Here is an 18,539-nt window from a genome sequence, read left to right as displayed (position 1 = left end):
CATAGTCTTGGTGATCAGCCACAGAGGGTCCAGGTTTACAGCTTAGCCACGATCCTATCTCTCAGGTATCTCTCAGGTCAGTTGCTCTTGCTACAACACGACTTCAGTTGTGCTTGGGGCTTGGTACCCAATCTCATGTGGGGATGATGATATTTCCCCCCGACCTGATGTCCTGGCTCTCCCTTGGTGTAGCATTTGTGTTGTACCTCATTGATCTCCAGTTATGAGAGCAGTTTCTTCTTCCGAATATTGGAACACTGAGCTACTGCATATTGTTAAGTAAGTAAAATTTACTTATATAACACAAGACGGGAATATATTATAAAGTGCTTTACAAAGATATTACAAATACAGTTTAGTCACACAAAAACAACATAACACACAAAAACATTATCCAATATTTTGTTATGCTTGTCTGAATTGACACGTTAGATTAAATCTTACATAGTTTTGGTGCTAAGGTTCGGAAGCTTCAGACAGGTACATGGTAGCAGTTTCAGCAATCGTAAGGAATAAAGGATCTGGTTTGGAGAATAAGGGTGAAGTAGCTGATGATATAAGTGGGGGCCTCTCCTTGTAAGGCCATGAACATAAGAGTTTACGTTTCATGCCTTACAAGGATTTTAAATTGATATCTAAAACTAAGTGGATGCCAGTGCAGACTCTTTAACAATGGGGTGATATGAGAGAATTTGTGAGTGTGAGTTAAAAGTCTTGCCGCAGCATCTTGGATGGTTTAAAGGCGATTTATCAAAGCTTTTGACAGACAAGAAAAAAGGGGCATTACAATAGTCTAATCGAGAAGAGATGAAAGTATGAACAAGCATCTCCATTTCAGGTTTAGTGATATTACTTAAGTGAAGAAAGCAAGAGCAGGTCACAGATTACATGTAGGCATCAAAAGCCAAAGACTGATCAGAAATTTACTGAGCAGTAGCTTTTACAGCGGATGAGAAAGCTCCCAGATGTTGTCTAATTTGGGGATTAATGCTCTCTGGAGTCATAATTAAACAGCCTGTCTTGTTTGTATTAAGCTACAGAAAAATGTTCGCTGTTCAACCATTTATTTCCTTAAGACGGTCCATTAGAATGGATAGTTTGTCCAGTTCATAAGGTTTGAAAAAAGGTACAGTTGAATATTGTCTACATAAAGATGATGAGAAATGTATTTAAAACTAAAACTAATTCAGAACTAATAATCTAGCGTAGTGGTAGAATATACCATGAGATATACATATACACCCACCAGTCTGTCAAGCTAATCAAGTTTGCAGATGACACCACCGTTATTGGACTCATCTCGGACAGGGATGAGTCTGCCTACAGGAGGGAGGTTGAATGTCTGGTGTCCTGGTGCAGCCACAACAACCTGGTGCTGAATGCCCAGAAGACAGTGGAGATTATTGTGGACTTCAGGAAGCACACAGCTCCACTCCCCCCCCCCATCATCCTGACTGACACCCCCATCACCTCTGTGGACTCATTCCGCTTCCTGGGTACCACCATTACCCAGGACCTGAAGTGGGAGCCCACCATCACCTCCGTCATTAAGAAAGCCCAGCAGAGGATGTACTTCCTGAGGCAGCTGAAGAAATTCAACCTGCCAACACGGACGATGATGCAGTTCTACACTGCAATCATCGAGTCCATCCTCACCTCCTCCATCACCGTGTGGTACGCTGGAGCCACTATCAGGGACAAACAGAGACTGCAGCGTGTTGTGCGCTCTGCTGAGAAGGTGATTGGCTGCAGACTCCCATCTCTGCAGGACCTGTACACCTCCAGGACACTGGGGCGTGCAGCTCGGATCACAGCTGACCCTTCTCACCCTGGACACAGTCTGTTTGACCTGCTCCCCTCAGGCAGGAGGCTCCGGTCCATTCGCACCAGAACCTCTCGCCATAAGAACAGTTTCTTCCCCTCTGCTGTTGGACACATGAACAATAACCGTATGACTGTTCCCACCACTAACACATGACCCTACGCTGTGTTCACTGCATCATTCCATGTTTGGCACTGATCACCACCTGCACTCATATATATATCATGTATATATCATGTATATATCTATCTACTTAGCACTTTTAATTCTTATTCTCATTTTTATTTTCATGTCTATTTAAGCTTAATTTGTAACAGTATGTTTGCACTGAAGCACCGCAGCAATTTCCTAATGTTGTAAACCTGCTCAACATTTGGCAATAAAACCCTTTCTGATTTCTGATTTCTGAGAACAGCAAGGAACTTAAAACAGATCCTTGTGGAACACTGCATGTGACTCTAGCTACATCTGAGCAAAACGTTTCACATTGAGACCAAAAGTCTTCTAACCACAAGAAATGAAGTGAACCACTCCAAGAGCTCCCTGGCCTCTGGTAGAGGACCAAAGCCCAAAGGGGTGAAAGGGGAGTTGGGTTTCCTCCTTTTTAATGCTCTGCTCTGCTTCTGTCCGAAGTTTTAGCTTTAGCAAGTGAAATGCATGCTCAAGCTCAGGTGACTGACTTGGCCATTCAAGGATATTCCACTTCTTTGCGTTAATAAATTCCTGGGTTGCTTTGGCTGCATGTTTTGGGTCATTGTCCATCTGTATTATGAAACGCCGCCCAATCAATTTGACTCCATTTAGTTAGATTTGAGCAGACAGTATGTCTTTGAACACCTCATTCAGACTCAATTCATTCAGCTGTTTCTGTCCTGTGTCACATCATTAATAAACACTAGTGTCCTAGTGGGACTGGCAGCCATACACCCCAAACCATCACACTTCCTGCGCCATGTTTTAAAGATGATGTAGTTTGCTTTGGATCATGAGCTGTTCCACACCTTCAAGTACCTAGCTTTTGTATTTACTTTCATGCAGTCTTCTATTTATGGTAGATTTGCATATTGATATGCCTACCCCCTGGAGAGTGTTGTTCACTTGGTTGGCTGTTGTGAAGGGGTTTCTCTTCACCGTGGAAATAATTCTGTGATCATCCACCACTGTTGTCCTCTGTGGACGTCCAGGTCTTTTGTGTTGCCGCATTCACCAGAGCTTTCTTGTACCAAACTATAGTTTGCCACTCCTAATATTGTAGGAATTTCTCGGATGGGGTTTTTCTGTTTTCACAGCCTAAGCATGGCTTATTTCACCTGCACGGAGAGCTCCTGTGACCGCGTATTGTTGGTTCACAGCAAAATCTTTCACTTCCAAGCACCACACCTCTGATCAACTCCAGGCATCTTCTTAATTGATAATGAAATAAAGAAGGAATTGCCCACAACTGCCCATGAAATAACCTTTGAGTCAATTGACCAGCAAGCATTAAAGCATGAAACCTTTCATCCAATTTGAATGTAGATACCCTCAAATTAAAGCTGAGACTCTACACATTATGTCCGTTTTATAACTGTAACTGGAATATGTGTCAGTAAAAAAAAAAACAGTAAAAAACATCAAAACCTGCGTCAGTGTCCAAATATATATGGGCCTAACTGTGTGCAAAATACGGTACTAGAATTACTGATTAGGAAATACTGATGTCACCTGAACACCCCTGTGTCCCGAGACTAGACTGGTGTTTTACTGTGTATTCTGTTTCAGGAAAATTGATCCTGTAGTCTCTCTCTTCCCTGTCTGTTAGTTCAAAGGTCCAACTTACTGGAAATTTACAAAGACTGGGGATTTTTTTCATTAAACCAGAATTAACCTAGTATCAGCTAATACTGGTAGTTACCAAAATGTCAGAAATTAGATAGTGCCATGTGTAGAAAACCAGGAATTCAGACTCTCTGTGGTGCTCACAACCTCAGGTCAGCTGTGGAGAAAACTATTTTCTATTTTTATTCTGGCATTAGGACATCTTATACATAGACAGAATATCAGTTTCCACTTTTAAGTGACTGATATATAGATACAGCTAAACTGCAACCCTGCAAATAGTTTTACAGAAACTGGCTGCCTCTTAAAATATTGCAGACATTGACAAACGGTTATCTTCTAACGTTTGCAGTTAAATATAAGGTTTATATAAGTTACAAGGTAAATAAAAACCACTGTGCAAAAATATAGTAGTAATAATAATAATAGTAATTACTATTATTAGACACTGTCATCACTAGACAGAAATTTCAAGATCAAGTCAAATTGTAAATCTGCCAAAACTGTGAAACAGTGTAGCAGTGCATTCACATAGTTCGCAATTAGAACATCAAACTGCAATGGAAATTACTTTTTTCATGCTCAGATCAGGCTTTTCTGGCATGGTGCTTCAAGAACCACAGTTTGTGATCCAGTAGGTGCTTAGTGTAAAATGGCAAATTTCGATCCTCGTGAAAGTTCATTGTTGACTTCATTGTTAAGACTTATGGTCCAGAGATCTCTCTAACAGGTCTATGAAGATTCAGTTCAGGTGTTTTTGTTTTGACCCTGTGTCATCCGTGTACCTGGGAGCAGTATCTGGAAAGAGGTCAGGATTTGTGTTTATACAGTAGTTGATCACTGCTGGAGTCACCAGTGAACTCATGGCATAGCTGCAAGCACATGTGTTCTGTGAGGTGAGGTTGCTTTTGCTGTTGTTCTGTCCTTTAACAAGGACACCAACATAAAAACACACCTTCAAATATATGATGACATCTGTATGGACATTTCTTACAACATGAATAAGTTCATAAATTCTTTCTATTGACATTCTATTGAGTTTAAAGTTTGTGTGTTCAAGTGTGTTTCAGTGGATTAGTGAAGATGTGTAAGAGAGAAAGGGTGAGATGCATGAAAGTGGAGATTGTGACCTGCAGAGCAGTATCATTTCTGTCTCTCTAGTGCATGTGCAGATCTGCTGTTCTTTATGGTGAACAATAAGCTGAGTGGAAAAATGCTGTTGGCCAACAAGCCTTTTTGAAAGCCTACAGACATATCTCTCATGGTAGGCATGTCACACTTAGCGCCCCTGAGGGTCATTCTCGCAAATGATAATACGTGAAGGGCCATACACAGATACACCTGTTTGACTGCTTGTAAACACACATATTAACACACTCAATTAAATAGCAGCAACTTAAGTCAAGACAACCCTTTAGAAATTCAAAATGAGCATCAAAATAACCCCCCTGTCAGGAGCCTTGAAAGTGCTTATGAGTGTAATGCATATAGGTTTATGAGTGGTTTCATTGTGGAAGCATTCCCATCACTAAATGAGTCATGAGTCAGTCATCATTTTCTGCAAGGGTGATAATAAGTTTAAGGAGCTCCTCTTTATAGTCTGAGGAAGTATCTGCCAGTACAGCTTCACAGCACTGGTGATGAGCCAGTATGTTAGAGCTCTAAAACTGCAATGGCTCTAAAACCAAAGCAGCAAACTTAGAGCTAAAAGTATCAAAACAAAGAAGTAGTCAATTTAAAGTTATGCCTCCCTCTAGGGTAGCAGGTGATGGTTTCCTATTGAGGCAAAGAAAAATGATTTGGCTTGTACTAAGAATATTCACTTCCTTCTCTCATAGGCATTAAATTTGTGCTTCTTTGTTACTGAAACTATGAGATATGTCATGATATCGATATTTTAAGTTTGGTTATAGAAAACATTATATAAAATATAAAAAATATTTTATTTCAGATTGTGACACTGGGAGTGGGTGTAAAACTCATTTGGATGAAGTTTTTTTTTCTTTTTTCTTTAAAAAAAAAAAGCTAAAAAAAAGCTTAAATGTGTTTTTCGGCCTTGAAGATATTGTGTGGCTAGCTCCTGTACCCAATTTAAAGGTTACAAGGGCTCAAAAATGCTTGGAATAATAAGATGAATTAAAAGCATCAAAATTAAACATATTCAAATGTAGTTTAAGGGCTTGTATACTGAAAGAAACTGTCATTGTAGTAGGTTAAAATTTGACATGACTTCATTTAAGATAAGACGTACAAAAAAAGAAAGAAAGACAGAAAGAAATGAGCTTGGTTGGAAGCACACACTGAAAAGAAGTGACCAAATGAGGCCAGTTAGTTTTTGTAATAAATAATTATTAGAACTTACATCTTCATCTTTTTCCAGCTCTAGCCCCATGTCTCTCAGTTTTCCTTCAAACTCCTCTCGTCTGAATGCCTTCTGATCCTCCTGGCTATTGAAGATTTCTCCTGAACAGCCCAACTCCATGTCGATAACCGTCGATGAATGTACGGAGGATGAGTCTTTCGTCCTTTGTGTTTGCTTGGCTCGGAGCTTTTCGCCACCACTCTGAGGACCATGGCGGAAGCTGCGGGTAACAACATTCTCAGTGAGGAGATGCACTGACTGGCGAGTGGAGTGGCTTCCACTCGACTTCTTCACGGAATAGGTGAGCACGTAGTCAACACGCCGTTGACCATCCTGGAAGAAGAGCCCATGCTGGGAGCGGGTATTTTCCTCTGGAGTTAGAGCCTTCAGCCGCTGAAAATACGCAGATTTAAACCACACATGTAAGAGCGAGAGCCTAGGGAACATGATTTATGCATTTATAAGTTGACAACAGGGACTGCAAGAAATGCACACAGAAAGAGATGGGGAGGATATCCAACAAGAAGAACTGCACTCAAATCAGGAGTGTTGCCATTCAGTGTCTGACACCATTGGATCACCAGCAGGGTTCGATGATGTAAACATTTAACAGTTTTGTTCACATATGTTGTTTGTTTGCTTTTTAATACACACAAAACCATATATCATGGAAAGAATGTAAAAATAGCGAGATTTCCTTTCTGGACTTGCACTTATCAAGCTATACTTTTACTGAGCTTTTGTATGCCAGTACCAGCACAGAAAACACAGTATACACCAGCTACAGTTCAGTGCAGTGTACGACCTGCAGAAGGAACTTCATTTTAATCCTTCTCATTACTTAAAGCAGCAGTATCTGCCTTAAGTAATGAGCAGTGCCGCAGAGTGGCAATAGCACTCTTAAAGACCGTATCAGTGTAAAAGTTTTGGTTGTGTTCAACAAGGACTGCTGACTATTTTTATTTTTTAACCAGTATGTTGAGATTTAAATATATTAAAATAGCTGTAATTGCTGCACAAGATCATCAAAAACTATGGCCAATCATCAGTTGTTCAGTTAGGTCAGTGAGGATGAAGTATTACATCAAATCCAAGTCCAAACTATTATTAAATAGATGTTATTCCGTGTCTTTATTTATCTTGCCTTATCTGTCCTCCTACTCTCTCTCTTTCAGTCTCTGTGTCTCTTGCAGAAATGCTTACCTTAAACTTGCCGTGGAAGATGACATCTCGTAGAAAATGCGGTGTCTGTTGCTCAGACCCAGAGGTTTGAGAGAAGTTGACTTGATCTTCTACATTCTCTGTCATTGTCCAGGTAGAAAAAACGGTAAACTTATGTGGTGAAGAGTTGTTTTCTTACAGAGAATAGTCCTGGTTCTGCCTTAGGTCTCTCTGTGTTTGCCTCCTGTTTGAGATTTTTCACTATATGACTCTGCTGGGCTTTGATAGCCCCGCCTCTACTCTTATTTTTCAGTGACTTGCCACTTTTCTGTGTTTGTCTTCCTTTAAAGCTCTGTGTAAAGCCCTGTTTTTCTCTGGATTGTGGTGCTACTAAAGCGAGTGAGCAGCCTTGTTACTTGAGATGCATTCTGCAAGCCAAGATCTAAACTTAGACAACGATAAAACTCTGATGAACACAAGGTGCCCTGCCTCACTTTCTCTGTATTTGCTAAACTGTACCAACCTCAATACACAGTGTGCCTCCTTCTCTCGCAGTCTCCTGCATAGCTCCTTAGTATTGCGGTGTTAATAAGCAGAGGTGTGGACTCGAGTCACATGACTTGGACTCGAGTCAGACTCGAGTCATTAATTTTATGACTTTAGACTTGACTTGAAAAAATGTTCTAAGACTTGTGACTTGACTTGGACTTTTACACCAATGACTTGGGACTTGAATTGGACTTGAACCGGTTTACTTGAAAAGACTTGATATTTCACCCCAAATATAAAATTTAACATGCATATTATATAGAGATTGAAAATGTGACGTCATTCACGGGTAGAACCGCAAAGGATTCTGGGAACTCGTGGCAAGCGGTACTAGCGCACGCAGGCTTTCAATTAAAATCAGTCACACAGCGATAAAAAGAAACACAAAAATGTCAAGAAGCTGTTGTATTATTAACTGCAATAGCCGGTCGCATGACAGCCACGGGAAGCCGACGGGTAAAGACATCGGTTGTTATCGGATTACGTCGTGGAAGAGAAATTGTTCGAGCCATGTTTCCGAAGTAACAAAGAGGCGACTGGATTGCAGCCATTCAAAGGTCAAATATAACGTCCCAGAACACTCCAGCTCACAGGTTAGTCTGCTCCAAGCATTTACACAAAGGTCAGTCTGCTGTTGTAGTTAATGCGTCATTTTTCTTAACATAATTGGTGATATAGGTTACAAGCAAGTCTGGCGCTGAACAGAAATTGTCGCGCTATGCTCCTTTATTTATTGTGCATAAATAGTAAATTATCCTGACACAATATTGCGTTTCGCTTCTGTTATTATGGTACATTGACAAAAACATATACTTTTATTCACAGGATAAAACAGGTTTTTTGTATCACTAATTGCCCAGTACGATTACAACATACAGTATTATTGTCACTGCTACATTTCTGTGATGCTACCAGAAATTATTTCCACTACTAATTAATTACCGTTGAGCTCAAAGGTTATATTATTAAACGGTTAACGAATGTGTATTTATGAAGACGATTTGTGAGACTGGTAAACTTATGATACGATGGTCTTTACTTTCTACACGGTGCGTTTCAAGGGCCTGTACCCATCCGTCGGTAAACTGTACCTGGGCTTGTTGCAGTGACCGGAAGTTACTAAACTTCATGAGTGTATGCACTCACTCCAAGAACCGTATAATTATAAATATGCATATAAATATGCTACGATGAGATAGCTGACTTCATCTAACTAGCAAATGTTGTCCAGGCTACGTTGGTGATGCAGTTTTTTTTTAATGTGTATGATATTTTTGTCATGCGATTTTAAAGCTGGTCCTACAACCGCATCCAAGAACAACATGCAGCTTATCTCAGAACTGTCGGTGAAAATTATTCTTGGAGCTAAGTTTAATTGAGCTGCATTTTAAAGAGGTGCAATTTCACAATTTGTGTATATTTTCTAAGTTCACTATTTTGTATGTGTTGAGAAAAACACAGATTTTAAAATTACATGGTCTAATATTTACATTTAGCATAACTGCAACATTATTTTTTCGTTTGTTTTTTTTAAAGACTCGAAAGGACTTGAAATTCAAAGTTTCAGACTTGTGACTTGACTCGGACTTTTACACCAGTGACTTGAGACTCGACTCTGACTTGCCTGACATTACTTGAGACTTGACTTGAGACTTGAGGATAAAGACTTGAGACTTACTTGAGACTTGCAAAACAATGACTTGGTCCCACCTCTGTTAATAAGTAGTTTTGAAGATTATTAGCACGTGTTATTTATTGATTTATTTTATTGTTTGCAACTGTTTTCTCTCTAATACTGTAATGAAAGAACAACCAGCAGCCGTTGTTGAATAGTTTAAAGGATATCTATCAAGTTTTGTCTGCTCAATTAACTCAGGGTCATAAGGAGCTGAAGCTTATCCCAGCTTTCATGGGGCAAGAGGCAAAACATACCCTGGACAGGTCACCAGTCTCCCTAACCTAATTCATGTCTTTGGACTGTAGGAGGAAACTAGAATACACAGAAAGAGTCCACATAGACACGGGGAAACATGCAATCTCCACACAGAATGAACGCAGCCTGAATCTGAACCCAGACCACCTTACATGAAAACACTGTGCAACAAAGTGTTTCATTGGTTCTGTGCAGGTTTTCAGTCATCCAGGTAGACCGGGGAGCCTGAAAAGAAAACGAATGGACTTCCTTAAGTTTCTTGAAAACATCTTACCTTTCATCTGAGAAGCTTCTAAAAAATAAAAAACCAAAAGAAGTCCAGTCACCTTCCTTCTAAGCTTTATTTTGTTCAAAATGTACAGTCAAGTCTGCTTGCAATTTCAGTGGTATTTGTTCAATATATACAGAGGTCAAGTACAGTTTTATAATAATATTAAAAACAGTTCTGATATGATCCACATTACATGAAGGCAGACATTCTCCTTTACTGTGTAGCCGACCACGGTCTGGAATACACAGTAAGTTACTCCTATTAGTAATAATAATTGACTTGATTACTGTCAGTGCGAGCTTTTAAAGTGGAGCTCTACAGTCTTGGGACACTTTTCCTCAAGTATATAAAAAAGTTATCAAAACATGACACTTCAGTGTAATTCTGTGTAGATTTTCCTGTGTGAAGCTGTTCCAGGAAACTGTCCTCTCTTCCATAATTGTTTACTTTGTGAGAACTAGGATCCAAAAACTTTCTGTCCAACCTCTCATTCCTGACACTTCAATCCCACAAGTTTATGTAACACAGCAGCAACATCCGCACTCAAGTGTATTTTTAGACTTTAAGAGTAAAAAAATATACACAGAATCAAGCAAAGGAAAGCAGAGACCTTGTAGAGCACAGGCTGTCGAGCTCTCAAGGGATGCCATGTGTCCGACTCAATACTGGGAGCAAGATATAGGGGTTAAAGGTCAATTCTCACAGGGAACAGCAGGAAGTGGTGTTTGTGTTCACATACTGTAACTCAGCTTTTCTAATAATTGCTTAAAACTTTGTGTACATCAGTCAAATTATGTTTCGACCAGCTGGGGTTTTGCAGGTCACACCTTTCTAAGCGTCTGAGACAAACAGCAATCAACAGCTTGTCTTACTAGAGAATTGGGTAACCTTTATATTACAATACAAAAGTTATAAACACTTACCCAGAAACCAAAATGTAGTTAAGACATACTTCATGCATTACAACAGTAAGTATCATTCAAAGAACAGTGCAGATTCCTATGAACAGACCGTATTCATATATTTTATGAAATTATGAACCTTACAGAGGATAAAATTAAATCATCAAATATTCAAACCAGAGGACTGTAGAATTCACAAGGTCTTGCTGGTTAATCAGTATTTTCTGAATACCTTTAAATCAAAACCATACTATCCGGTTGTTCAGTGATGACGCGACGAATCCTACTTCCGGGTCTAAAGTAGCCTGCGTTTAATATGGCTTTTGTGTTGTTAACATGTTTAATGTTTTGTATTTTCTTCTATTTAATCTCAAAAAGCTCCTAAAACAGTCAGTGATCACTGTTGACCTCCCTCAGCTTTTATTACCGCTAATCATTTATTTAAGCTCAGTTTTTAAAACCTTAGGATGTAACTACAGCACAGCCCATGCAGCAGTATATGAATGACTAACCTCGTATTGTGGATGGATTATCTCAGTTGTTCTCCTGGCTGAAGTTTGGTCCTTTTACAGCATCCTGCCATGCGATTACATTTGTTCCTGACCACCGAGAACACTCACGTTAACTTTTATCGAGTGGAAAAAAAGTTAGCTTGTTTATATTATGCTAACATAGCTGTGCTAGCCCAACTTCAGTAACCCTACAAACGTCACTGCTGTTTAGTTTTCTGTCTTCATTTATGCTGGAAGTGATAACAGAGCTGTACGTTTTAATTTGTTTCCAAAACCCCACAGTCAGGACATGCTATATTGTATTTAGATAGAAGCTAGCGAGCTAACTCCCTGCTAACTTCTAACTCCGTTAAATGTCATAAATTCCGTTTTCATGGATGCCTGGATGTTAAACTCAATTGTTACACCTGGTAGAGCAGAACGCTGATCATTTTATTAAAGATGAAAGACTTTAGACAGTTTTTCAACTCTCAGTAATGCCATAGTGATCGTTTGATATATGGACCTGCAGCAGAGTTTAGACCCAGACACGGCTAGTGACGTCAGACTGAACAACTGGATACTACAGTGGTCTCCAACCTTTTTTGCACCACGGACCGGTTTATGCCCGACATTATTTTCATGGACCGGCCTTTAATGTGTTGCGGATAAATACAACAAAATAAAACTAGTACCGGTACCGAAAAAAAGATTTATACATAACACACGTGAAAAGACCCAGGAAAACCGAGTTAACGATCAAAACGATAACAAAATAATGCTGAAAACCGATAAAAACCCTGAAAACCATACATTTCACACCTGAGCCTCAACTCTCGCGGCCCGGTACCAAACGACTCACGGACTGGTACCGGTCCGAGGCCCGGGGGTTGGGGACCGCTGCTATACTACATCTGTAATGTTAACTACTGTGAGGTAGTCACACTCGAACGTCAAGGAAGGTGGTAGGGAAGCAGACTATGCAGACATTTTGGGTTTCCAAGGTGAGCAATTTATTTGCAGTGAACTTAATTTAATGTATAACTTAACAAAACTTTCCCCAAATCAATTCATTTAACAAAACTCAACATAACATGGCTCTGGTGACACAGCTCACCTCTCCTCTCTCCTGCATCTGGTAGAGACTGGCTTTAAATAGGGCCATCAATTTCCCTCCAATTGCCCAGCCAGTACCACTCACTCAACTGAGGGATCTAAAACTCTACTCAGGTTATCTAAAAACACAAAACCTCTACACACTTCTAATATGCACATTTACACAACTAAATGGCAGTATTAACAAAAGGAAAAACATTCAACAAATCCCTTTAAACATTAACACAAACAAAAGGAAGCATCTCTCTGGAAAAAGAAACCCCTCCACATGGTTTGACCTGATGATGTCATGTGTGACATGATCAGGACTTTAAAATGAGGAAATGCCAAGCGGGCGTTTCCCCACACCTGACACTCATGAAGACTGAAAAGACAAACAGAGTAAGTATGAACAAATGACTTAATCTGTAACATAATAAAGTATAAAGAAACATAACTTAGTATTTGTCTTAATTTGCAGAATATTTGATTTGCCGGCAACAAAACGCTTACACAAACAAACCCGGGATAGTGAGTGAAGCAATGTTACTTGACAAATAGCAAATCATAGCAAATACATAGAAACAGAATAATGTGTACAATGTGCAAAAAAAAGGTAAACACATATGGGACAAATGGAGAGAATTACAACTGCTTCTCCACTTTGTCACACTCCCCCCCCCTTAAGGCACTCACTCCTCCATGGAACGGGACAGAAAATCGGCCACCACATTCTTGTGCCCTGGTCTATACTGGATCCTGAAGCGAAATGGCTGTAGGGACAGATACCATCTAGTGATTCTGGCATTAGAGTCTTTCATTCTGTTCATCCATTGTAATGCACGATGGTCAGTTTCCAAAACAAACTCATCACCCATTAGATAGTACTGCAATGTATCCAGAGACCATTTTATTGCCAGTGCCTCTTTCTCAATAGTGGAATATTTCATTTCCCTAGGAAAGAGCTTACGGCTTATATACACCACTGGTCGTTTATCCTCACCCTCACCCTGCAGCAACACTGCTCCAAGTCCTTCTCCGGAAGCGTCCGTCTGCAAAGTGAATGGCCGGGTAAAATCCGGGCACTGCAAAACAGGTTCACTACACAAACAGTTTTTAAGATCAACAAAAGCTGCATCACACTCGGCAGTCCATTTAACCTTTGTGGGGCTAGATTTGCGAGTAAGGTCACTAAGGACTGCTGCTCTAGCAGAGAAGTTGGGAATGAAGCGGCGATACCACCCCGCCAGACCCAAAAACGATTTCACTTTCCGTTTGGTCGTAGGAGGTGGGTAGGCACTCAGGGCTTCAATCTTTGACACCTGAGGGCGGATGACCCCACCCCCGATGACGTAACCCAAGTACTCCACCTCAGACTTAGCAACGTGACATTTGTGTGCATTTATGACAAGCCCGGCTCTCTTAATCCGTTGAAAGACATCAGAAAGATGCTGAACATGATCCTCCCAGGTCTCGCTAAACACCACAATGTCATCAATGTATGCCGCAGCATACCCATCTGCACCTCTCAAAACCTCGTCCACCAACCTCTGAAATGTGGCTGGTGCACCGTGCAGACCAAAAGGCATTGTTCTGAAGCGATAAAGTCCACTGGGAACTCTAAAAGTTGTCAAATCTTTCGAAGACTCAGTCAAAGGTACTTGCCAGTAGCCCTTGCAAAGGTCTAATGTCGTAAGATACTTAGCGTTCCCCAAACGCTCAATCAGTTCCTCTACTCTTGGCATTGGATAAGCATCAAAAGCAGAAACAGCATTGAGTTTAGAGAAATCCACACAAAATCTCTGTTTAGGGTCATTCTTCTTCGGCACTAGAACCACTGGACTACACCACTCACCTCTAGATGGCTCAATGACCCCCATGTCAAGCATGTCTTCCACCTCTTGTTTTAATGCTGGCATCAGCTTCGCAGGAACCCGTGAGGTGGTGTCCCTAATAGGTTTTTGATTGGGACAGTGGAGACGTATCTCATGTTGGATGAGATTGGTGCAACCTGGTTTGGTGCTAAAAAGATCAGCAGGCATAATTGCTTTCACCTCTGTCTGTTGTTTGGAAGTAAGATGACTCACATCAGGAACTAGTTGTTGACCTGCTGGAGAAGGAAAGAACAGCTCCCGTGGTTCCTCCTCTTCGACCACGGCACGAGCCCAACACTCTAGTGAAGATGCTGGCCGATCACACCATTCTTTCAACAAATTGACATGAAATATCTGATGCTTCTTGCGACGCTCAGGCATGTACAGTTCATAGGTAACTGGACCCACTTTCCTACTGATCACATACGGTCCCTGCCACTTGGCAAGGAGACTGTTCTCAGATGATGGAAGAAGCAGCAAAACCTTTTGTCCCTCTTGAAAAATCCTCCTACGAGCTGCTTTGTCATAACTCTGCTTCTGACGTTGTTGGACACCAACCAGATGAGTATTGGCCAGCTCTTGGAGCTCCTCAAGCTTATCTCTCATTTTCAGTACATATGAAAGAACATTGCATTGTTTTCTGGGATTTGGAGCCTCCCAAGCTTCTTTCAACACATCAAGGGGACCCCGGACAGCGTGGCCATACAAGAGCTGGAAAGGAGAAAACCCTGTGGAAGCTTGAGGTACCTCTCTGTAGGCAAAGAGCAAGAAAGGAAGCCACTGGTCCCAATCCGCTCCTGTATCTTTCACAAACTTCCTCAACATAGCTTTAAGGGTTTTGTTGAAACGTTCAACAAGGCCATCTGTTTGTGGGTGGTAGGGAGTTGTCTTAATACCTTTGATCCCCAGCAATCTATAGACTTCTCTCATGAAGTTAGATGTAAAGTTGGACCCTTGATCAGTAATGATTTCTTTTGGGATGCCTACCCTCGAGAACATTTGTATTAAGCAGTTGGCAATCTGACGAGCTTTAACCTTTTTTAAGGGGAAAGCCTCGGGATATCTTGTAGCGTAGTCACACACTACCAAAATATACCTGTGCCCTGCACTGCTCCTCTCTAATGGGCCTATGATGTCCATCGCAACACGAGAGAACGGGGTGTCTATGACTGGCATAGGGATCAGGGGAGCCCTGTCACCTTTCCTTTCGGGTGCTGTTAACTGACACTCGGGACAAGACTTGCAAAACTGCACAGTGTCCGTAAACTGCTGTGGCCAGTAAAATCTAGTTGACATACGAGAGAAGGTTTTGGCTTGACCCAGGTGTCCTGCCCAAGGGACTGAGTGAGCTAACTGCAGTACTGTGGATCTTAAACTCTTAGGCACAACCAACTGGTCTCCAACCCTACTACGGCGATATAATAGCTCGCCCTTTAGGAAAAATAGCTCTCTGCCTCTCTCAGTGACCTCTGTTGCGTTTGTGACACTCTTTGAAAACAGGGGAGCTAGAGATGGATCCTCTCTTTGAAGCTGAGCCATTTCATCAGGTACGACTAGTAATTCATCACATTGTGGCACTGGAACTGGTTCAGTGAACTTTGTCCCCCTCAGCTTAGCCTGTCGTCTCTGGACTCTGCTCTTTCTTATGCGACCCTGACTTAATCCTTCAAAATCAGGAACATCACTGTTAGCGAAAGGAAATTCACCCCAACCTAAACCTTCTTCCGCATGATGCTTATATTTTGACCTGGTGACTGCTACCATAGACTCAGCTGTAACACTTGGGTTGATTTCCTCTCCCCTGGCTATCAGATCTCGCAAAATGGGAAGATCACGGCCCAACACAACCTGATATGGCAGTTTACTCATAACTCCCACGGAAAGTAAATACAGCTTGCCGTCAATCTGAATATTAATATTGGCAATTGGGTAATCCACATCATTACCGTGAACACACCAAACTTTTACCTTGCCACAAAATGTAGCATCCCTAGGAAGACATTCCTGCCTAACCAAGGTACGGCTGCTTCCTGAATCCAGAAGAGCCACACATGGCTTTTCCTCAATAAAAACGCATGTGGTGCGCTCATGCTGAGAAGAGGGCGCTGAAGACTCAACTTCATCTTCGACACCCCTTGAAGAAAAGCACATATATGTGTTACTGACAGTCTGACTTGGACAATCTGCCCTAAAGTGACCTGTTTGACCACAGGAGTGACACACTAAAGGCCCACGTTGCTTGATTTCCCTAGCCCGACTACTAGTGGAATTATGGGGGCCCTGCCTGAAATTCCTAGTTTTTTGACTGTTACCACTCTCTGTCCTACCTGCTATTACAGGGGCTAATTGTTTGGGACTTGCATAGTTCTTTAGTGGCCGACGGGCTGCAAGAAAAGCATCAGCCAGCTCTGCTGCTTGCTTAGACGTGGTTGGGTTATGCTCCTTTATCCACGTGCGCAGTTCGGGATTGAGAACTCTCAGGAACTGCTCTAAAACAATGACGTCACCTATTTCATCTTTGGACTTTTCTCTTGGAACTATCCACTTATCATACAATTCTTTCAAGCGTGTCCTTAACTCTTTAGGTGTCTCGCCATCGCCCAACGTAGTGGAGCGAAATCGGAGTCTGTAAGTCTCTGCACATATTTCAAACTTTTCAAGAACAGCTTTCTTCACCTTTACATAGTCCATAATCTCATCAATGTCCATGGCTACAAAAGCAGCTCGTGCCTTACCAGTGAGAAGTGGAGCAAGATGTAATGCCCAATCCTCGTGTGGCCACTGGCACCCGCTTGCGATCCTCTCAAAGGTTGTTAGGTAATGCTCAATGTCTTCGTCCTCATTATAAGGCTGCATTTTAGGCCCTTTCCAAACTGGTGGTCTTGTTAAGGAGGCAGACTGAGATGCTGTTGCGGCCTCCATGACGTTAGATTGTAACTGAGGCATTGCTGGATGCTCCGCAGTAGGCCTCAAACGTGTCTCTGAATCTGCTGTTGCACCTTCCACCAACAGCTGATGCTCTCGACGTTCTGATTGCACTTCCTGCTGGAGCTGAGTGAACTGGTGCTGAATTTTCCGCCAGCGATCTTCCTGCCGCTGCTTCTCCAGTTCCCATTGGGCCTCTCTGTCGCTTTGTTGCCTCATAAAACCACGCAGGAGGTTTGAAAGTTCAGCAAGGTTATGCAGTTCAGTACCTTGCTCTTGCTCTGCTTCCTCTAGCTGATTGAGCACTGGAGGCTCCTCACTTGCAGAGTCCATTGGCACTTGGTGCTTTTTTGGTCTGGCCCCTTTCTGCATTGCTGCTACCTACTGGCCTGGAGCCACTGCTGCCACCATTTGTGAGGTAGTCACACTCGAACGTCAAGGAAGGTGGTAGGGAAGCAGACTATGCAGACATTTTGGGTTTCCAAGGTGAGCAATTTATTTGCAGTGAACTTAATTTAATGTATAACTTAACAAAACTTTCCCCAAATCAATTCATTTAACAAAACTCAACATAACATGGCTCTGGTGACACAGCTCACCTCTCCTCTCTCCTGCATCTGGTAGAGACTGGCTTTAAATAGGGCCATCAATTTCCCTCCAATTGCCCAGCCAGTACCACTCACTCAACTGAGGGATCTAAAACTCTACTCAGGTTATCTAAAAACACAAAACCTCTACACACTTCTAATATGCACATTTACACAACTAAATGGCAGTATTAACAAAAGGAAAAACATTCAACAAATCCCTTTAAACATTAACACAAACAAAAGGAAGCATCTCTCTGGAAAAAGAAACCCCTCCACATGGTTTGACCTGATGATGTCATGTGTGACATGATCAGGACTTTAAAATGAGGAAATGCCAAGCGGGCGTTTCCCCACACCTGACACTCATGAAGACTGAAAAGACAAACAGAGTAAGTATGAACAAATGACTTAATCTGTAACATAATAAAGTATAAAGAAACATAACTTAGTATTTGTCTTAATTTGCAGAATATTTGATTTGCCGGCAACAAAACGCTTACACAAACAAACCCGGGATAGTGAGTGAAGCAATGTTACTTGACAAATAGCAAATCATAGCAAATACATAGAAACAGAATAATGTGTACAATGTGCAAAAAAAAGGTAAACACATATGGGACAAATGGAGAGAATTACAACTGCTTCTCCACTTTGTCACAACTACCTCTAACTATTAGTGGTTTCCAGATTCATCAGTGCCTGAGCAGCAAAAAGCTCCAAGCTAACAACAACAAGGTGTCTGTGAT

General features: G+C 41.5%; 2 protein-coding genes across 2 annotated transcripts in view; one reads left to right on the top strand and one right to left on the bottom strand.

The window, feature by feature from the left end:
• The window catches only part of ano1b (anoctamin 1, calcium activated chloride channel b), a 38,498-nt gene extending 30,807 nt beyond the window's left edge, over positions 1 to 7,691 (bottom strand). The window contains exons 1-2 of the mRNA XM_085462745.1: positions 7,206 to 7,691; positions 6,003 to 6,395 (exon numbers count right to left, since the gene is read on the bottom strand). Of these exons, the coding sequence (XP_085318871.1) occupies positions 6,003 to 6,395; positions 7,206 to 7,310 (498 nt within the window). The 5' untranslated portion in view covers positions 7,311 to 7,691. The remainder of the gene's footprint in view (positions 1 to 6,002; positions 6,396 to 7,205) is intronic.
• dnajc24 (DnaJ (Hsp40) homolog, subfamily C, member 24) overlaps positions 1 to 18,539 on the top strand; it is a 412,088-nt gene that overhangs the window by 237,093 nt on the left and 156,456 nt on the right. The gene's annotated exons all lie outside the window — the stretch shown is intronic.

The sequence above is a fragment of the Copadichromis virginalis genome, linkage group LG7 (genome assembly GCF_057382275.1).
Source record: "Copadichromis virginalis isolate Kocher_CV1m ecotype Utaka linkage group LG7, C_Virginalis_male_GT1.1, whole genome shotgun sequence".
NCBI lineage: Eukaryota > Metazoa > Chordata > Actinopteri > Cichliformes > Cichlidae > Copadichromis > Copadichromis virginalis.
Note: the sequence above shows the minus strand (reverse complement) of the source record. Positions and strands in the feature narration are given on the sequence as shown.